Source organism: Equus asinus, chromosome 25, assembly GCF_041296235.1.
Source record: "Equus asinus isolate D_3611 breed Donkey chromosome 25, EquAss-T2T_v2, whole genome shotgun sequence".
In the NCBI taxonomy this organism is placed as follows: domain Eukaryota; kingdom Metazoa; phylum Chordata; class Mammalia; order Perissodactyla; family Equidae; genus Equus; species Equus asinus.
Genome location: NC_091814.1, coordinates 29948074 through 29969287, shown reverse-complemented (window position 1 = coordinate 29969287; position 21214 = coordinate 29948074). Strand labels below are relative to the sequence as shown.

The 21214-nt window shown below is 36.2% G+C and overlaps 1 protein-coding gene across 1 annotated transcript in view; it reads left to right on the top strand.

Moving 5' to 3' along the window:
• The window catches only part of LOC106842726 (complement receptor type 2-like), a 143879-nt gene that overhangs the window by 46763 nt on the left and 75902 nt on the right, over window positions 1-21214 (top strand). Inside the window, exons 22-23 of the mRNA XM_044758450.2 lie at window positions 2029-2219; window positions 2868-2967. Coding sequence (XP_044614385.2) covers window positions 2029-2219; window positions 2868-2967 — 291 coding nt within the window. The remainder of the gene's footprint in view (window positions 1-2028; window positions 2220-2867; window positions 2968-21214) is intronic.

Sequence of the window (21214 nt, the reverse complement as noted above, 5' to 3'; positions counted from 1 at the left end):
CTTAAAAAATTATTCAAATGTTGGTAGATTATGCAGAACATTTCTAATAAATCATGAGGCAATGAAGAAATCACAATGGTCATTATCAAATATTTTGAACTGAAAAAGATGAATCAAAACTTGTGGAATGCAGCTAAATCTATGCTTAGAATAAAAATAGTAGTCTGAATGCTTATTTGAGAAACTACGAAAAGCTGAAAACTAAAAAAAATCTACATAATCATCTCAAGAAATTTATTTTTTTTAAAAAAAGAACAGTAAATAAACTCAAGAAAATAGCAATAAAGATAAGAGCAAATCAACAAAGCTAAAAGCAGGTTGTTTGAAAACTAATAAAATTGACCAGTTAATCGATTGGTATCAATGTACTCTCCATAATTTGAAAATTAGTAGGGAGTGTGAGGAGGAACAGAAGATTAAGAAAAACAGAGGAGAGGGGCTGGCCCCGTGGCCGAGTGGTTAAGTTCGCGCGCTCTGCTGCAGGCGGCCCAGTGTTTCGTTGGTTCGAATCCTGGGCGCGGACATGGCACTGCTCATCAGACCACGCTGAGGCAGCGTCCCACATGCCACAACTAGAAGAACCCACAACGAAGAATACACAACTATGTACCGGGGGGGCTTTGGGGAGAAAAAGGAAAAAATAAAATCTTTAAAAAAAAAAAAGAAAAACAGAGGAGAAAATAGTTCCAGAACTAAAATGGTGATATTTTTCCAACAGATATTTCTTTTTGATTACATATTGTTTAACCCTAAATAGTATTTTTATTACTTTAACTTACACCTACTAGGCCTTAAAGAGAAGTAGCTGAGTCTAATATTTAATTCAAAATATGCATTTTTTTTCTTATTTGTTTTTGTGTGTGTGTGAGGAAGATTGGCCCTGAGCTAACATCTGTTGCCAATCTTTCTCTTTTTGCTTGAAGGAGATTGCTGCTGAGCACACATCTCTGCCAATCTTCACCTATTTTATGTGGGATGCTGCCACAGTGTGGCTTGACTAGCAGTGTGTAGGTCTGCACCCAGGATCTGAACCTGCGAACCCCGGGCCACTGAAGCAGAACATGTGAACTTAACCACTACATCACCAGGCCTGCCCCCCAAATATGCATTTTTAAATATATGTTTTCATAAAGTAAAGTGTAGCTTATTTGTTGAGCTTTGTCTTCAACGCATGTGCTGAAATTTCCTTGTGCTGAAATAACTGACTTGGCAACAGACTTCAATAGTGGCGACTGCTGCTGAAGGCCAGAGATTGGGCTCTCGGTCCTGCTAGGTCTTGGTGGACCACTGAGTGTGAAGATGGATGATGAAATGCATGAGTGCATCTTATTACACAAGAGAATGATAAATAAGAATGGGATAGATGACGCCTGGGCACCGGACTTCCTGATTGACTAAAATTTGAAAATATTAATTAGTTTTCCCTCCAATGAAAGACTGTGTGTTTGTATTTGTATCCATATCCAAATTGCCAGCATCACTGCTCTTGCACTTTGGAGCCATTATTAAGTAAAATAAGGGTTACTTGAACACAAGCACTGTGATACCGAGACAGTTAACCTGATAACTGATACAGCTACTAAATGACAAATGGACAGGTAGTATATACAGCGTGGATACACTGGGCAAAGGGATGATTCACATCCCTGGCAGGATGAAGAAGGATCGTGCTAGAGTTTATTAGGCTACTCAGAATAGCATGCAATTTAAAACTCATGAATTATTTATTTCTGGAATTTTCCATTCAATATTTTAGGACCTCAGGTAACTGAAACTGTGGAAAGTGAAACCGTGGATAAGGAGGGACTACTGTATGTATAATTTCAATTGCCTTCAAAATAGCAGGACTTTTTAACTGTGTAGATGCTGATTTTAAAAGCTCATTTCTAAAGTTGCTACTAAGGGAAGCAATCTTTTTATCATTATTAAAGTGTTCTTTTTCTTCTTTAATTACATCTATAAAGCATATTGGAGAAAAAGATGAAGTGGAGTAGAAGTTTTTCCATTACCTTTGTTGTCTCTGTGGTCTTGGTCTCTAGGTCAATGCAAAGCCCCGGAGTGGTTGCCATTTGCCAAGCCTACAACATTGACTGGAGAGAATGAGTTTCCCATTGGGACGTCTTTGAAGTATAAGTGCCGCCCTGGTTACTACCAGAGAGAGTTCTCTATCACCTGCCTACCAAATTCGGTCTGGTCAACTGCTGAGAACATCTGTAAACGTAAGTAACTCTGGACTGAGAACTCCTCTGTGTCAGTCTAACATCCATAAGATCTGATTCGATTGTTCAAATTTCAGAACTAAGACACATATGACTCCATAAGTTTGCCTAAGGCATAATAGTTGTGAAAGTTATTCTCGCTGGTCGTATCTTCCTATTGCTGTGAGTTCCTGACACCTTCATTACAATTTCATTCCATGAGAAATGACTATCATAAGACATAATTGAGAGAAAATCTCCATTTACTAGGGGTCTCCCATTTTCACAACTAAAACTAAGTAATAAATGACTCAGGAAAGGAAAGAAAAGTGCATTGAATAACTAGGTGGGGAGAAAAATCCCAGACCTCCAGACCTTTGATTTACACAGGATGAATTACAGAGAAAACACTTTGGTAATAAATAAAATTTATACTTTTCTGGGAGGCATAATATGGGGATGAGACAGATCAGGAGGGGAGGTCTTTTTGAAAGTGATGCTTAGTAGGTGGCTGGTCCTAAGGCAGTCTTGTGAGTTTCCTCAATGTGGCAAAGCCTGTGTAACTACAACACTCTTCGGTAAAGCTACAGCCAGGTTCGGGACCTCATGTACTAATAGAAGTTTGAAGTATTCTACACACAGTCCCAAAACTCTGCTTCTTTCCCATAGGTAAACAATGTAGATCTCCTCCAGAACCCACAAATGGCAAAATGGTCGTAAATGGAGACATCCAGTTTGGATCAACTGTTAATTATTTGTGTAATGAAGGGTGAGTTGACAGTAGCATTGGGATCACAGTTCTAGAATCATAACACCAATCTCTAAACAATAGTCTTAGAAAGGAGAGTTAAATTACCTGTCTTTAAAAATATAGCAAAATGATTTCTAAGTAGAGGTGGTGGCTTGAACCCAGTCATTTAACTACCCTTGAAATGACAAAATAAATATTTGGAAAATAGGAAAACCTGTTTCCATGCTAGAAACTGAGGGGGGAGGGAGAGCTTTGCACATCAAATTGGTACATCTACAACCAAGGAAGCATTCATTAGATGGGAAGGACCAGTTCTCTAAAGAAGCAAATGAAACAAACCCTAGCTGACCCACACATGTATTGTCAAAGTAACAACTGGAGATTGTGGGCTCAGGGTGAAGTGGGAAATAGTGATTTGTTTGGGATGATGGAGCAGATGTGGTGGAATCTTAATTGTTATAGCACTTCTCCTCCAGAAGTGCACACAGTGTAGGAATCTCGCTGTGGGGATATTCTTGGCTTATCCTTGGAGGAGACAACAAATTTAGGAAAGAAGTGGAGAGACTGCTTCACATTGTATCTTAAATTTTGATTTACTTTAATTATTTATTGATTACTTAAAATACATACTAAATATCATAAGTGAAAAATAAAAATTGCAATAACAATAAAATGAACTTCAGAGTGTACACCACCCACCTTAAGAAACATTACTAGTACTTTTGAACCCTTCTGTGTGCCCTTCCCAATTCCCATTCCTCTACCTCCAAAATTGCTCCAGAAATAACCACCACCCTGAATTTTATGTTTTTCATTCCTTGCATTTCTTTTCCAATTTCCCCCATACATAGTCCTAATCAGTATATTTTTAGCTTTACATGTTTTGAACTTTATATGCATGGCATGATGTTATGTATACTTCTCTGCAACTTGCTTTTTTATTTAATAGTTTAGTTCTGACACTTATCAATGTGATTCTGGTTAATTCATTTTCACTTTAGATGGTATTCTCTTGTATGGATATACTACAATTTATTTATTTGTTCTTGATTGTTTGTTGGATATTTGGATTGTTTCTAGTTTGTTTTGCTTGTTTTGTTTGGGCTATTATAAGCATTCCCGATATAAACATACTTATACATGTCTCCTAATGCACATGTGCAAAAGCTTCTCTAGGGCAGTGGTTTTCAAACATTTTACCATGATCCACAGCTAGGAAATATATTTTACAACGCATACGCATACACAAACACTCAAACACACGCATCACACATCTATATAAATTAAAAGTGTTGCAAAATTTCTTAGCACTTCTATTCAACATTGCACTGGAGGTTCTAGCCAGGACAATTAGGTGAGAAAAAGAAATAAAAGACATTCAGATTGGAAAGAAGAATTAAAACAATCTGTTTGTAAATGACATGTTTTGTATAGAAAATCCTATGGAATGTGCATACACACACACCGAAAAACCTATTACAGATAATAAATAGTTTAGTAAGATTTCAGGATACAAGACCAATATACAAAAATAAATTGTACTTTGTACACTAGCAATGAGCAATCTGAAAATGAAATGAAGAAAAAATTCCACTTACAATAGCATCAAAAAGAATAAAATACTTAGAAATAAACTAAATCAAAGAAGTGTAAGATTGTACACTAAAATCACAAAAGATTGTTGAAGCAAAATTAAAGAACACTTAAATAAATGGAAAGACATCCCATGTTCATGAGTTGGAAGACTTAATATTGTTAAAATTGCAACAATATTGATGTATAATATTGATCTCACCAAAGTGATCTACAGATCCAACATAATCCATACAAAATCCCAGCATTCTTTTGCAGAAATTGACAAGCCAATCCTAAAATTCAGATAAAAATGCAAGGAACCCAGACAGTCAAAACAATCTTAAAAAAGAAGAACTTCCCAATTTCAAAACCTACTATAAACCAACAGTAATCAAGAATGCATGGTACTGGCATAAGGACAGACATATAGATCAATGAAATAGAATTGAGAATCCAGAAATAAACCAATACATATATGATAAACTGATTTTCAACAATGGTGCCAAAGACAATTCAATGGTGAAACAACAGTCTTTTCAACAACTGGTCCTGTAACAACTGAATAACCAAATGCAAAAGAAAGAATTAGGACCACACCTCATGCCATATACAAAAATTAACTCAAAATGGATCAAAGATCTAAATTAAGAACTAAAACTGTAAAACTCTGTGAAGAAAACATAGGTGTAAATCTTCATAAGCTTGGATTAGGCAATGATTTTTCAGGTTTAACACACAAAGCACAGCAACTAAAGAGAAAATAGGCAAACTGGGCTTCAATAAAATTTAAAAACTTTTGTGCTTCAAAGGACACCATCAAGAAAATGAAAAGGCAACCCATAGAATGGAAGAAAATATTTGCAAATCATAGACTTTATAAAAATCTCATATCCAGAATATACAAAAAGCTCTTACAACTCAACAATAAAAAGACAGCCCAACTTTTTAAATGGACGAAGGTTTTGAATAGACATTTTTTCAAAGAAATAATACAAATGGCCAATAAGCACATAAAAGATACTCAACATTGTTAGTCATTAAGGAAGTACAAATCAAAACCACAATGAGATACCATTTCATATCCACTAAGATAGTTATAATCTAAAAGACAGACGATAACAAGTATGAGTGAGAAAATGAAGAAACTGGAACCCTTATACATCGCTTGTGGGAATGTAAAATGGTACAGCTGCGTTAGGAAACAGTTCAGCAGTTCCTCAAAAAGTTAAACATAGAGTTGGCATATTACCTAGCAATTCCACTCCTATATAGATGCCTAACACAACTGAAAATATATGTCATATTCGGAGTACTCTAATACTGTACTCGTTGTACATAAATGATTTTTAGTTGAGTATAAAACTTAAAAGACAAATGTATTAGAAGTAACTATAGCTACAATAATTTGTTAATTTATACAAAATATAAAAAAATGTAAAGTGTAACATCAATAGTATAAAATGTGAAGAAGAAATAAAAGTGTAGTTTTTGTAGGTGACTGAAGTTGTTATCAGCTTGAAATACACTATTGTAAGTATAAGATGTTTTATGTAAGCCTCATGGTAACCACAAGGAAAAATCTTTAGAAGATACACAAAAGATAAAGAGAAAGGAATCAGAACATAACACTGCAAAAAAAATCAACAAATCACAAAGGAAGACATCAAGAGAGGAAAAACAGAACAAAGGAAATACAGAACAGGCAGAAAAAATTAATAAAATGGCAATAGTAAGTCCATACCTATCAATAACTTCTTTAAATGTAAATTAATTAAATTCTCCAATCAAAGACATAGAGTGGATGAACGGAAAAAAAAAACAACATACAACCATATGGTGCCTACAAGAGACTCACTTTAGCTTTAAGGACACACATAGGCTGAAAGTGAAGAGATAGAAAAAGGTATTCCATACAAGTGGTAACTGAAAAAGAGCAGAGGTTGCTAGACTAATATAAGATAAAATAGATTTTCAGTCAAAATCTGTCACAATAGTCACGGAAGTCACTACATAAACATAAAGGGGTCAATTTATCAAGAGGATAAACAATAGTAAATATGTATGCACCCAACGTTTGAGCACCTAACTATATAAAGTAAATATTAACAGAACTGAAGGAAGTAAATGAAACAGAGACCAGAAAAAACAATAGAAAAGATCAACAAAACTAAGAGTTGGTTTTTACGGGCTGGCCAAGTGGCGCAGTGGTTAAGTTTGCGCCTTCTGCTTCGGTGGCCCGGGGTTCGCTGGTTTGGATCCTGGGTGTGAGCCTGCATACCACTTGTCAAGCCATGCTGTGACAGGCGTCCCACATATAAGTAGAGGAAGACAGGCATGGATGTTAGCTGAGGGCCAGTCTTCCTCAGCAAAAAGAGGAAGATTGGCAGCAGATGTTAGCTCAGGACTAATCTTTCTCAAAACAAAACAAAACCAAGAGTTGGTTTCTAAAAAGATAAACAAAATAGACAAACCTTCAGCCAGATTAACCAAGAAAAAAAGAAAAGATTCAAATAAATAAAATTATAAATGAAGGGGAAACATTGCAACCAATATCACAGAAATGCAAAGGATCATGAGACTACTATGAACAATTCTATGCCAACAGGTTGGATAAACTAGAAGAAATGGATAAATTCCTAGAAATATAAATCCTACTAAGACTGAATCATAAAGAAATAAAAAATATGAAGAGACCAATAATGAGTAAAGAGATTGAAGCAGTAATCAAAAACCTCCCAACAAAGAAAAGCTCAGGACCAGATGGCTTTGTGATTGAATTCTACAGCAAAAATTTAAAAAGGAATTAAATATAAGTTGTCAAACTCTTCCAAAACATTGAATATTAAATGGAATATTATTCAGTCATAAAAAGAAGGAAATCCTGCTGTTTGGGAAAACATGGATGACCCTGGAAGACAGGTGAAAGAAGTGAAAGAAGACAGACACAGAAAGACAAATACTCTATGATTTCTTTTATATGTGGAAGCTAAAAATGTTGAACTCATAGAACCAGAGAGCAGAATAGTGGTTGCCAAGAACTGAGGAGGGAGGCGAAATTAAGAGATATTCATCCAGGGATACAAATTCCAATTATAAGATGAATAAGTTCTGGGGAATCTAATGTACAGAATGGTGAGTATAGTTATTAATACTGTATTGTATATTTGAATTTGCTGAGACAGTAGATATTAAGTGTCTTACTACACACACACAAAACAACTGGTAACTACGTGAGGTGAGAGATGTATTAATTAACTTGATTGTGGTAATCATTTCATAATTTATATGCATATTCTTATCCCATTGTATACCTTACAAAACACTTGTACACAAATGTTCACAGCAGCATCATTCATAATAGTGAAAAAGTCTAAACAACCCAAATGTCCATCAAGTGATTATGAATAAACAAGATGTGGTACTTCCACACAATGGAATACTATTCACCCATAAAAATGAATGGAGTACTGACACATGCTACCACATGGATGAACCTTGAAGACATGAGAAAGATGCCAGACACAAAAGGTAACATATTATATAATTCCATTTATATGAAATGTCCAAAATAGGCATATCCATAGATAGAGAAAGTGAATAGTTGTAAAGGGCTGTGAGGAAGGAGAATGCAGAGTGATGCTATTGGGTATGAGTTTTCCTTTGGGTGTGATGAAAATGTTCTGGAATTAGATAGTGGAGATGGTTGCATAACCTTATGAATATACTAACAGCCACTGAACTGTATACTTTAAAAGGATAGATTTGATAGTATGTGAATTTTATCTTAATAAAAAAATTTTAAATGTGTCACAAAACAATACTTAGTACATAAAACATATTCATATTTTCATTCTACTGCATTCCATTTTTTATGCCATTCACAATCTACTATGTTGATTCATGATACACTACATTGATTTCCTGACAATCAATAGGCTATTGTAACTATACAGAAATCTTGATCACAGTTACATTAAAACTCTATATTAATTTGCAGGAAACTTATAGCATTATATTACTGAGTCTTCCAAACCATGAACAGTCCATTTATTTACATCTTCTTACGTGATTCTAATAGAAGTTTATAATTTTCTCCATAGAGTTTTGGAATATCTTTTCAATATATTCACTCTTAGGTACTAAATATTTTCATGTTATTTTAGTAGTATTTTTTAAGATTTTATTTTCTATTCGTTTCTGGCATACGCAATGCAATTGGCTTTTAAATATTGATTTAACACACGGAAACCTGACCAAACTCCCCCATGAGTTATGACATTTTAGCCATAGATTCTTTTGTATTTTCCAGGAGTAAATTGTAAATTCAAATAAGGACAATTTCATTTATTTCTTTCCAGTCCTTGTTCCTCTTATTTCTTTTTCTTGCCTCGCTGTGCTGGCTGGGATCTCCACTATAATGTTGTGCTGACAGTGGACAGTTTGTCTCATTCCCAGTCCCTTGGCAAAAGCTTTCAATGATTCAACATTAAATATGACGTTTGCTATAGGATTTTTCTATGTATCCTTTTTTAAGGGCTCTATTCCTAAAATTTTTATCATGAAAGGATTTTTAATTTTATTAACTGATCTTCCTGCATCTTTAGAGATGATAATACAACTCTTCTCCTTTAATCTCTGAAGTAATACTGTGATGAATTACATTAACAGCTTAAACCTTAAATTTGTGAGAAACCAACTTGGTCTAGAAGTGTTATAAATATTTTATATATATTGCTAGATTTGTTTTATATTTTGTTTCAAATCTTTTTCTTTTATGCTCGTGAGTGTAAGAAGCCTAATAATTTTTGCTTCTCATACTGTTCTTGTCTGGCTTTACAACCAATTTTTTCCTTATAAAATGAGCAGAGCGTGTTCCTTTTCTAAAGCAGGCTTGATCTATCAACTCTTATAATCATGAGTTTTTCTAATTTTTCCTTGTATTTCTGTTTTTGGTTTTATATATTTGATACTATGTAATTAGGTGTAGACACATTTAATACTTGCGTATCTTCCAAGAGTATTAAAACTTTTATCATTATGTAGAGCTGCTCTTTCTCTCTAGTAATGTTTTTTGAGTTAAAAATCTATTTTGAATGTAGACTCAAAGTCTTTACTATGGATTGAATATAACCACGTTGCTTTCTTTTGATTATTTGAATATTCTTTTTCTATCTTTTTACTTTTTCCTTTCTGTATCATTATGTTTTAGGTGAGTCTCTGGTGAACAACTTATATAGTAGTCCCCCCTTTTCTGAATTTTCACTTTCCACGGTTTCAGTTACTGACAGTCAAAACCTCAGTTAGAAATATTAGATGGAAAATTCCAGAAATAAACAACTTATAAGTTTTAATTTGGACGCTATTCTGGGTAGCATGATGAAATCTCACATTCAGGACGTGAATCATTCCTTTGTCCAGGGTATCCATGTTGTCTATGGTACCTGCCCATTACTTAGTAGGCTGTCTCAGTTATCGGATCACCTGTCACAGTACTGCAGTGCTTGTGTTCAAGTAACCCTTATTTTACTTAATAATGGCCCCAAAGCACAAGGGTAGTGATGCTGGGAATTTGGATATGCCAAAGAGAAGCCATAAAGTGCTCCCTTTCAGTGAAAAGAACATAGTATATATAGGGCTCAGTAGTATCTGCAGTTTCAAGCATCTGCTGGGGGTCTTGGAACATATCCCTGCAGATAAGGGGGGACTACTGTAGCTATATTTTTTTAATCCAGCCTAACAATCTCTGCCTTGTAACTAAAGAGTTAATCCATTTGCTTTTAATGTGATTACATTAGCAATTAAATTAATTTAAAACTAATGCCTACTATCTTATTTTGTGTTTCCTATTTGCACTATATTTGCATTTTTCACACTTTTTTAGCTTATTTTGTGCTGTTTAGGCTTTGTATCCTTATTCCATTACTTCCTTTACTAGTTTAGAAATTAATAGCCTCTATTTCTCTTAGTTTAGATGTTACCCCACAAATTTTAACTTGTATACTTTAAAAATTCTAAAGTTAATCTCTATATTTACCTCTCTCCATGAAATACATGGACCTAGGAAAACTTTAACAAATTTGAATTTGCAAATATGTTCACTAGTACATTGTATCTATGGAACTACATTTACTTATGCACTTGTATAATAAGTATTTATGGAATACCTACTTTGTGCTAGGAACTATTGCAGGTACTAGGAATATACTAGTTAACAAAAGAAAGTTTATCTTTAATGAAACTTAAATTGTTGTGGGGGAAACAAATAGCAAACAAATACATATTGTAATATGAGAGTGATAACCATTATGAAGAAAAATATGTAAGTGGAGGGAATAGTCACAGGGGAAGAATGCAGGTGCTATTATATATAGAATAGTCAGAGAAGGTAACTCTGAGGCAATAAAATTTGGAGACTTGTACAAAGTGAGGGACTGAGACATATGGGGGAAGGTCATTGCTGATAGCAAGAACAAAATTTTGCTGGAGGAATGTTCTTCAAGTTGTGAGCGTTCAGTTAGGAAACCAGTATGACTCCAACAGAGTGAGTGAAGAAAAGAGTGATAGGAAAAGAGGTCTGAAGAACAGCCAGAGCCAGGTTATGGAGGGCTATGCAGACCACAGTGAGGACTTCAGACTTTAATCTAAATTTGACAGGAAGCTACTGGAGGGTCTTTAAAGCAGAGGGGTGACATGATCTGATTTACAATTTTAAAGACTCACTTTAGCTGTCATATGAAGGATTTGTTGTTGGAGGACAAATAAAAGAGAGAGACTAGTTAAAGTTTATCATCTTGTCTAGTTGAAAGATAACCCCATCCAGAACTGGAACAATGGTTCTCAATTTGGCAATCTCTGGGGACATATTTGGTTGTCACAACTAAGAAGGTGCTACTGGCATCTAGTGGATAGAGGCCAGGGATGCTGCTAAGCATGCTACAGTGCACAGAACATTATCCTCATATCAAAGAATCATTGGTCCAAAATGTCAATACTGCCTGGGTTGAGATACCCTAGACTAGAGTGAGAGTGGTGAGAAGTGATTGTATTCAACATATGTTATGAAGGTAGAGGTGACAAAATTTCTGAATGGACCAGATATTAAGTCTGAAATTAAAAAAAGAATATAGATGACTCCAAGATTTTTGATTTGATCTGAAAGCAAGAAGGAAGGAAACATCATGAATGGAATAGAAGCATTGTTCCCTAACATTCAAGACTAAATTACAGTGTTTTGATTGTGCCTTAAATTATAACAGCCAAGCTATCATTTATATGGAAGAGTAACAGACAGACAAAACAGAGCTAACAAATTATATCAAGCTGATCTGTTTTATGAAAAAAGATAACTCCAGTCAGTCAACCCAAAATAACAATTCAAAAATTAGAATGATGCGGGTTAAAAAATTATCGATGAGATATAAAACTTATAAAACATAGAGAATCAAACTATTTTTAATATGGGTGTTTCATTTACTGTAAAATAAGATTACTTCTTTACAGAAGAATTTTAAAAAGTAATTATATCCATGGGGCCGGCCCAATGGTGCAGCAGTTAAGTTTGCACGTTCTGTTTTGGTGGCCTGGGGTTCGCCAGTTCAGATCCTGGGTGTGGACATGGCACCGCTTGGCACACCATGCTGTGGTAGGCATCCCACATATAAAGTAGAGGAAGATGGGCATGGATGTTAGCTCAGGGCCAGTCTTCCTCAGCAAAAAGAGGAGGATTGGCAGCAGTTAACTCAGGGCTAATCTTCCTCCAAAAAAAAAAAGTAATTATATCTAAAATCAAAGAGTATAGCAAGAAAGCTAGCAGTTGAGGAAAATTTTTCAAGTACTGGACTTATAGTTAATGTATCATTCTTGACCTCAAAAATGGAGAAGACAAATTTGTATGTATTTTTAATGGCTGTTATCACAGTAGAATAAAAATTTTAAAAAACTACAATTTCCAACTGAATAAACAAAAATAGAAAAATTAATCCATGTAGCAAAATAGAGGGAAGAAAATGTTACAAGTTCTTTACATAAGTGTGTGTAGGGAAGCACACTTGGGAGTATTTTTGGTTTTCCCTTTTAGAAATTGATTTTACGGGGCTGGCCCCGTGGCTGATCGGTTCAGTTTTCGGGCTCCGCTTGGGCTGCCTGGGGTTTCTGCAGTTCGGATCCTGGGCACGGACATGGCGCCGCTCATCAAGCCAAGCTGAGGCAGCCTCCCACATGCCACAACCAGAGGGACTACAACTACAACATACAACTATGTATGGGGGGCTTTAGGGAGAAGACAAAGGGGAAAAAAAGAAGATTGGCAACAGATGTTAGCTCAGGTACCAATATTTAGGGGGAAAAAAAGAAATGGATTTTACAAAAATGAGATCATGCTCATTGTAATCAGAATGTACAGTAAATTTATGAAGTTTTTTTACATGAAAATTTTCTACCTAGCACGTCTGTTAATTCTCTTGAATAATCTATGGAATAAAAGAGAAAAGTACATTCTCTGTAGAGTACAAAGTTGAAAAGCAATCTTTTAAAAGGGAGTCAGTCTCTATTATTTAAATCCTCAATATCTTTACTTCAAAAAACAATAATGAAAGGGGCAAGTATTACTAGATATTGAAACAGATTATGAAGTTAAAATAAATTTAAGTATATTATAATGCTATATTTTAAAATAGAGAACTCAAAAAAACAGAATACGAAGTCCAGAGATAGACCCAAATTTATAAAAAAAGGTATATAGCATTTCAAAATAGTAAGCAAACTAGTATCTTTAATTAAAATATTGTTAGATCCTTAGCTCATTTCATACACCAAAATAAATCCTACATAGATCAAGGGGTTACAAGGAGTTATGTTATAAGTGAAACCTAAATAAAACTAAATGAAAAATTCAAAAAATATGTATCTGATTTAGGATCATTCCAAGTTAATGAGTTCATTTCAAGCAAAGGCAGAATCCATAGAGAGGTTAACACAATTGACACATATACAAACATTAAAAACGAATTAATTAGAAACAAAAAAGGAGAAAATATATATACAAAAAGCCCTTACAAAAAATATACAAACACCTGAATAGAAAAATGATCAAAAGATACAAAGTGGCAATTAACAAAAGAAAAAAGCACACGGGCTGGCCCGGTGGCGCAGCAGTTAAGTGCACATGTTCCGCTTTGGCAGCACAGGGTTCGCCAGTTCGGATCCCGGGTGCGGACATGGCACCGCTTGGCAAAAGCCATGCTGTGGTAGGCGTCCCACATATAAAGTAGAGGAAGATGGGCACGGATGTTAGCTCAGGGCCAGTCTTCCTCAGCAAAAAGAGGAGGATTGGCAGTAGTTAGCTCAGGGCTGATATTTCTCAAAAAAAAAAAAGTACAAATCATCAATACCTGTGGAAACGTCTAGCCTTGCTAATAATGAAATTAATGCAAATTAAAATAACAATAATATGCTATTTTGATCACTCATTCAATCCAAAAATATTTATTCGGAGCCTACAAATACAAAGAATAGGTACTATTCTAGAATTTGGAGATGTAGCAGTAAACAAAACAGACAAAAGTCCCTACCTACAGTTGGTGTTGATGAAGTTCAGGGAAATGGGTATTGACTTAAACTCCAAGTAGTAGCATAAATTGATACAAATTTACACCATTTAACACAGTTTAGGCAATATACTTTTGCTCAGGAGTCAAACGTCAATCATTTCCTTTTTGAAGTTTTTTAGACACTGAGGCTTGGAAAGGTTGGAAAACATCCTAGTATTCAACAATAGGGGGTTATTTAACTAAACCATGGTACATGCATGTGATGGAATATTATTCTGCTGATAAAAATATTGGAGGGGCCGGCCTGGTGATGCAGTGGTTAAGTTCATATGTTCTGGCCCAGGGTTCACTGGTTCGGATCCCGGATGCAGACATGGCACTGCTTGGCAAAAGCCATGCTGTGGTAGGTGTCCCATGTATAAAGTAGAGGAAGATGGGCACGGATGTTAGCTCAGGGCCAGTTTTCCTCAGCAGAAAGAGGAGGATTGGCAGCAGATGTTAGCTCAGGGCTAATCTTCCTTAAAAAAAAAAATGTTGGAACTTGAACATAATATATTTGTTGCAGCTTGAGGGATTCCAATAAATAATACACACATCTTCACCACTGGATTTCTGGACCAACTGAGGAACCAGACAGATGAAGCTCAAGTTCTATCTTTATTGCTAAAAGAGATGAATTGAGAATATATCTTTAGGTCAGAGCTAAATACACGAATTTTTTAAATCCTAAAATTAAATGTAATTGCCTGTTATCAGTTACCGCTGGAAAACTGTAGGCTTTCTGCACCCACCCACCCCTACCCCCATTCATCACAGGGGTAGGGGCAAGCTCCTTAGCACATAGCAGAGAATAAGCCAGAATGCATCCTCTCTGCAGTCATGCAAAGTGGGAAAAGGTTGCAAGATGCAAAAGGTTGAGATGAGCTGCCCTATTCCTTCTCCCAAACTCACCAATCAGAGAACTCATCCTGGGCAGGTAGGGCTAATAGAGTGGCCAGTGTCAGTCTCACTAAAACTCTCAAATGGACATCTGAAAGGTGGATATAGGTGTGCTACCCAACAATAGTTTATATAATGAAAATGGGTTATAAAATAATGTAGTGTGACTCATTCTGAATATATATATATTCTCTGAAATGAAGATACATACATACATAAATACCTATGTACATGACAAGATGGAAAAAAAGTTATTAACCTGAATTCCTCTTAGGATAAACATTATATTTAAAGAAGTTGAGACCCCAAAGGGGCTGTTCTGTGCAAGGCAAGGGGAAGGAGTTGCTTATTATTCCAAAAAGGGAGTAGAAAGTCAAGTGAGGAATGGAGTGAAATGCCTAATGGCATCCACTCCCCAGGGTAACACCTCCCTAAAGCTTCCCCAAAATGAAATAGAAAATACTTTGATCAAGTGGATTTTGGGGGGAAACCCACAAAAAGCCTGGGCTTTACTGCTAGATTAAATGTAGTGCAGAACCCAAAGGCAGCAGGGATGGACACAGGAGCATGGAAGCAGAGAGAAGTGGGGGGAAGTAAGGCCTAGGATGCACAGAAATCATGGGGGTGGAGGCCTCTCACACAACTGTAAATTATAGGTCCCGGTCCACTTTAACCTCAGCTATCTGGCAGCTGATATCCACATTATATGTGTATCTCTCTTAACAGAAAAGATTGAAAGGATTTACTCCAAGCCCTTGCCACCCAAAGTATGGTTCACAGACCAGCAAGGTCAGCATCTTCTGGGAGCTTGTTAGAAAGGCAGAATCTTCATAGCCACTGAATCAGAATTGCATTTTCACAAGATCCCCAAGTGATTTCAATGCAAATAAAACTTTTGAGAAGCACTACTCTAAACCATTAACTATGCTAATTTCTGAAAGAGTTTGGATAATTTTTTTCCCATTACTGAGATTTTCTGTATCTTTCACTTTTTTTTTTTTTTACAATGAATAGGTACAGTAGTCCCCCCTTATTCATAGGGGATATGTTCAGAGACCCTAAGGGGATGCCTGAAACTGTGAGTAGTACGGAATCCTATGAATACTGTTTCTGTCTATACATACATACCTATTATAAAGTTTAATTTATAAATTAGGCACAGTAAGAGATTAACAACGATAACTAATAAAATAGGACCATTGTACAATATGCTGTAAGAAAAGTTATGCTGGATCTTAGCAACCTCAACATACAATTTTTTTTCTTTCCTTATTCAGTTGAGAACTTTCACCTTTTCACTTAAAGGAGGCACTTTATGGCTTCTCTTTGGCATATCTAAATTGCCAGCATCACTACTCTTGTGCTTTGGGGCCACTAGAAGTAAAATAAGGGTTACTTGAACACAAGCACTGTGATATTATGTCAGTCTATCTGATAACAGAGAGGGCTACTAAATGACTCATGGAGGAGTAGAGTATACAGTGTGGATGTGCTGGACAAAGGAATGATGCACATCCTGGGTGGGACAGAGTTGGCCAGTGTAAGATTTCATCATGCTATTCAGAATGGTGCTAGCAATTTAAAACACATGAATTACTTATTTCTGGAACTTTCTATTAAATATTTTCAGAAATTGAAGATTGGGGGAGGCCATCCTTCCCATATCTCACACCCATGGGAAGCAGCAGGACCCAGTCCACCAGCAGCTGTGTCAACAGCAGAACTTGGGTGAGCCCACACATCTCAAGCCCCACACCAGCCAGCAGCAGTGGGCACTGTTCTGCCTGCAATAGCAGCATCAGCAGAGCCTGGATGTCAAGGCCTAGACTTCAAGACAGCAGCAGGAGGGTCCCTATATTCATACCAGGAATATCAGAAGGCCCAGTGTCCCAGCCCTCCACACAGCAGCACAAGGCAAACCAAGTCCAGTGTCTCTCAACCCTACACCCATGGCAGTGAGCCACCAACCCAGTGGTAGAAGGTGAACCATGCTCAGGGTCTCTTGATTCTCCATCAAGTAGGAGAAAGCCTTGCAGACCCATGTCTTGTGGTCTTTTACCCAGCAGCAAAAGGCAGCCTAGATAGATGCTTCCCTCCCCTGGTGGCACTAAGACAGATGGAGTGGGTGCCCATGCTCACCAGGTAGCCAGAGAACAAGCAAGAGAGTTTACACTCCATGCCAAGGGTTGAACATCTCCCATTCTCCACCTAGTGACACTAGGCAGCCCGGGGAAGCACCTTCATTCACACAGGCAGCATCAGCAGTGATACATGGAGAATTTAAGTGGAGCCCGAAGAATGAAGCAGACCAGAATAGCATTGCAAGACTCAGAAGACTAAGTTGTCACTGAAATTAAAACCCACAAAAATAGTCCAGAATCTATGCACTAACCCAAAGAGGGTGATGGTCTGCAAAAATAGATGTAAATAAGATCAAGAGTCACCTAATATAATATCCAAAATGTTCAAGACACAATAGAAAAACCATATCAAGAATCAGGAAAACCCCAGCTTGATTGAGAAAAGACAATCGACTAATGCCAATACCAAGATGAATTAGATGTTGGAATTATTTAATAAAGATTTAAAAGCAGCCATCATAAAGTTGCTTTGACAAGTAATTACAAATTCCCTTGAAAAAATCTTGAAACCAACCAGAGAGAAAGGATATATTATAGGGGACCATCACTTTGAATAGCAGTGGATTTCTGATCTGAAAATTGGAGACCAGAAGGAAATTGCACAACCTATTTCAAGTAATGAAAGAAAAGAACTTAACTATGAATTCTAAATCTGTAAAAATATTAATTGCATATTTGGAATAAATCACACTTGGTCATTGTATATGATTCTTTCTTATACATTGTTGGATTTGATTTGCTAATACTTCATTGAAAATTTTCTTGTAAGTATAAAATATTAGCAAATCAAACCCAACAATATATTAAAGAAATTGCATACAATGACCACAGTGGGAATTATTCCAGGTATGCAAGATCGAGTTAACATTCGAAATTCAATCAATGTAGGGGCTGGCCCTGAGTTATAGTGGTTAAGTTCAGTGCACTCCACTTCAGTGGCCCGGGTTCACAGTTTGGATTCTGGGCGTGGACCCACACCACTCATCAGCCATGCTGTGGTGGCCACCTACATATAAAGTAGAGGAAGACTAGCACAGATGTTAGCTCAGGGCAAATCTTCCTCAGCAAAAAACCCCCCAAAAAACAAAAAAAATTCAATCAATATAATCAACCACATGAACAGGCTAAAAAAGAAAAATTATATGGTCGTATCAATTGACTCAGAAAATTCATTTGACAAAATCCAACACCAATTCATGATAAAAACTCACAGCAGGTTAAGAATATAACCGAATAAGTCTGAAATCAAGGTGTTGGTAGAGTTGGTTCCTACTGGAGGCTCTGAGGGAGAATCCATGCTATGCTTTTCTCCTAGCTTCTGGTGGTTGCCAGCAATCCTTGGTATCACTTGGCTATAGACACATCACTTCAATCTCTGCCTCTGTCCTCACATGGCTTTGCCTCTCTATGTATTAACATCGTCTTCCCTCTGTGTGTCTCTGGGTCCAAATTTCCCTCTTCTGAGGATGCCAGTCATTGGATCAGGGCCCACCCTAATCCAGTATGACCTCATCTTAACTCTATTACATCGGTGAAGAACTCGTTTCCAAATAAAGACACATTCTGAGGTTTCAGGTGGACATAAATTTGGGGGCACACTATTGAACCCAGTATGGTTGTGAACAGAATTTCACTGAAGAGAATATACCAATGGAAAATAAGCACATGAAAAGATATTCAACTTCATTAGCTATTAGGAAAATGCAAATTAAAACAACAATGGGCAATACCACACCCATATCTGAATGGCTAAAATAAAAAATAGTGAAAACACCAAATGCTAGCAGAGTATAGAGGAACTTGATCACTTATACATTGCCGATAGGAAAGTAAAATGATAAATCCACTCTGGAAAGCAGAAAAGAGCAATTAAATCAGGAAAAGACATGGAGGAAACTAACATGCATTTTATTAAGTGGAAGAAACCAATCTTAAAAGGCTAAATACTGTATGATTCCAATTATACGACATTCTGGAAAAGGCAAAACTATGGAGTAAAAAGATTGGTGGTTGCCAGAGCTTCACAGGAGGGAGAGATGAACAGACAGAGCTCAGAAGATTTTTAGGGCAGTGAGACTACTCTGATTCTACAAAGGTGTATATATGTCACTGTACATTTGTCTAAACCCATAGTATGTACGACACCAAGAGTAGACCCTAATGTAAATTATAGACTGTGGGTGATAATGATGTGTCAATGTAGATTCATCAGTTGTAACAAAAGTGCCACTCTGATTGGGGATGTTGATAATGTGGGAGGCTATACATTTTTCGGGGCAGGTAGCATATGGTAAACCCCTGTACCTTCTGGTCAGTATGCTCTGAACCTAAAATTGCTCTTAAAAATAGTCTATTAAAAATTGCCTAGATGTAAATACATATGCATTAGTACAAATACACACACAAATTAGTACAAATAAAACTGAGGAAATTTGAACAAAATTGGTGGTGTATCTATATCAATATCTTGGTTTTAATACTGTACAGTAGTTTTGCAAGATGTTATCAATGTGGGAAATCGAGTAAAGGGTACTGAGATATCTCTGTATTATCTCCTATAACTGCATATGAATCTATAATTATCTCAAAATACAAAGATTTATTCTAAAGTTACTACTAAATTGCCAATTGGAGGGGCTTTTTACCACAGACTTCTATGTGCTAACCTAAATAATTCACAGGGTTTTTTCCCTCATTTTTCTTAACTCATCTACCTGGTTCATGTGTGTATAGATTTAAAAAAGAAGGAAAATGTAAATAGCATTAATATCCCAGGGCCTTACTATTCCACTCTAAGCTCTAGAAGATTCTCAAATGTGTGGGCGTGTTTACCCACAGGCTGTATGTGGTGTCTGGTAATGAAATGGTCATGGTTTTTCCTGAACCATGGCTTAGCTATACGACTCCCTCTCCCTTCCCCAGGAGTCCCAAAAAGACAGGATGGATGTAAAGGATCCAGTCTATTGAAATGGATATAAAAATTCCAGATTCCTCTTAAAACGAGAGGCATGTTATTTCTGCTTTATTTCTTTCTAAAAATTCCAAAAGAGAAGAGGTCTATTATTTGCTCAATTGCTTAATCTAGTTTGGGAGACCAGTTTAATCAATTGAAGCATTCTTCTAGGGTCTCTTAACCAGTGAATACAAAGTTATGCAACCGATTCATGATGTGTTCATTACTACAACACTAAACAACAGTATAGAGAGAACTGCCAACTCAACTTACTTCACCATTTCTAACCCAACCCTCATGATTAGAAAATCCAAGAGAGCATTTTAAGAAGTAACCTCTATGAGGTCAAAAGCCAGAGAGGTCTCCATGATTCTTTGCTCAAGGCAGGCAGAGGAAGCACACGTTGTGGAAGGACTGCAGACTTCCTTTACTCCACTTGTTCCCTATTTGTGCGTATGTGTGTTTGCAATACAACTTAGAATATTCTCATTTTTGGTGGTGTACTGGAAGTCATTAAAAAACAAAAACAAACCGAAGACATTAATAAATACAACACAATCACTACTTCAATGTAACAGTTCTTCCAGTTTCTTTAGAAACATCCACTGTTGATCTCCATTTGGCCTGTTTTGCTGTTTGAATAAAGTTTGTGCTGCCGTATTTTCTTATATATTCATAAGGCAAAGTTCTCCGCTATATCAAATAACACTTGACTGTTATTTGGCATTATTCCTCTTAATTTCTAGTAGTATCAAGTTTGGCCCTACTCTATACATACTAGTTCTCATGAATGGTTCAGCCCAGCCTTCCATCACTACAGAGAGTCTCAGTTGTAGTAAAAATAAATGTCATTAATTTTCCAAATTTTATGGCATACTTTGAGCAGTTTGTGGCATACTAACTAAAAATTTCTGCCTTTAACATTTTAAAAATGAAATAAGTGTTAAGCCCTTTTTGTTCTGCTTAGATTTCCTTTGGTTCTAGTTTGATGAATCTTATTCACCTTAGATTTATATAAAAATGTGCCATAAGGTAAGAAAGAAGAGAGATCCCATCTAGTTTAGAATGCAGGAAGAAGAAAATTAAAAGGTCCAAATAAAGATGTAAAA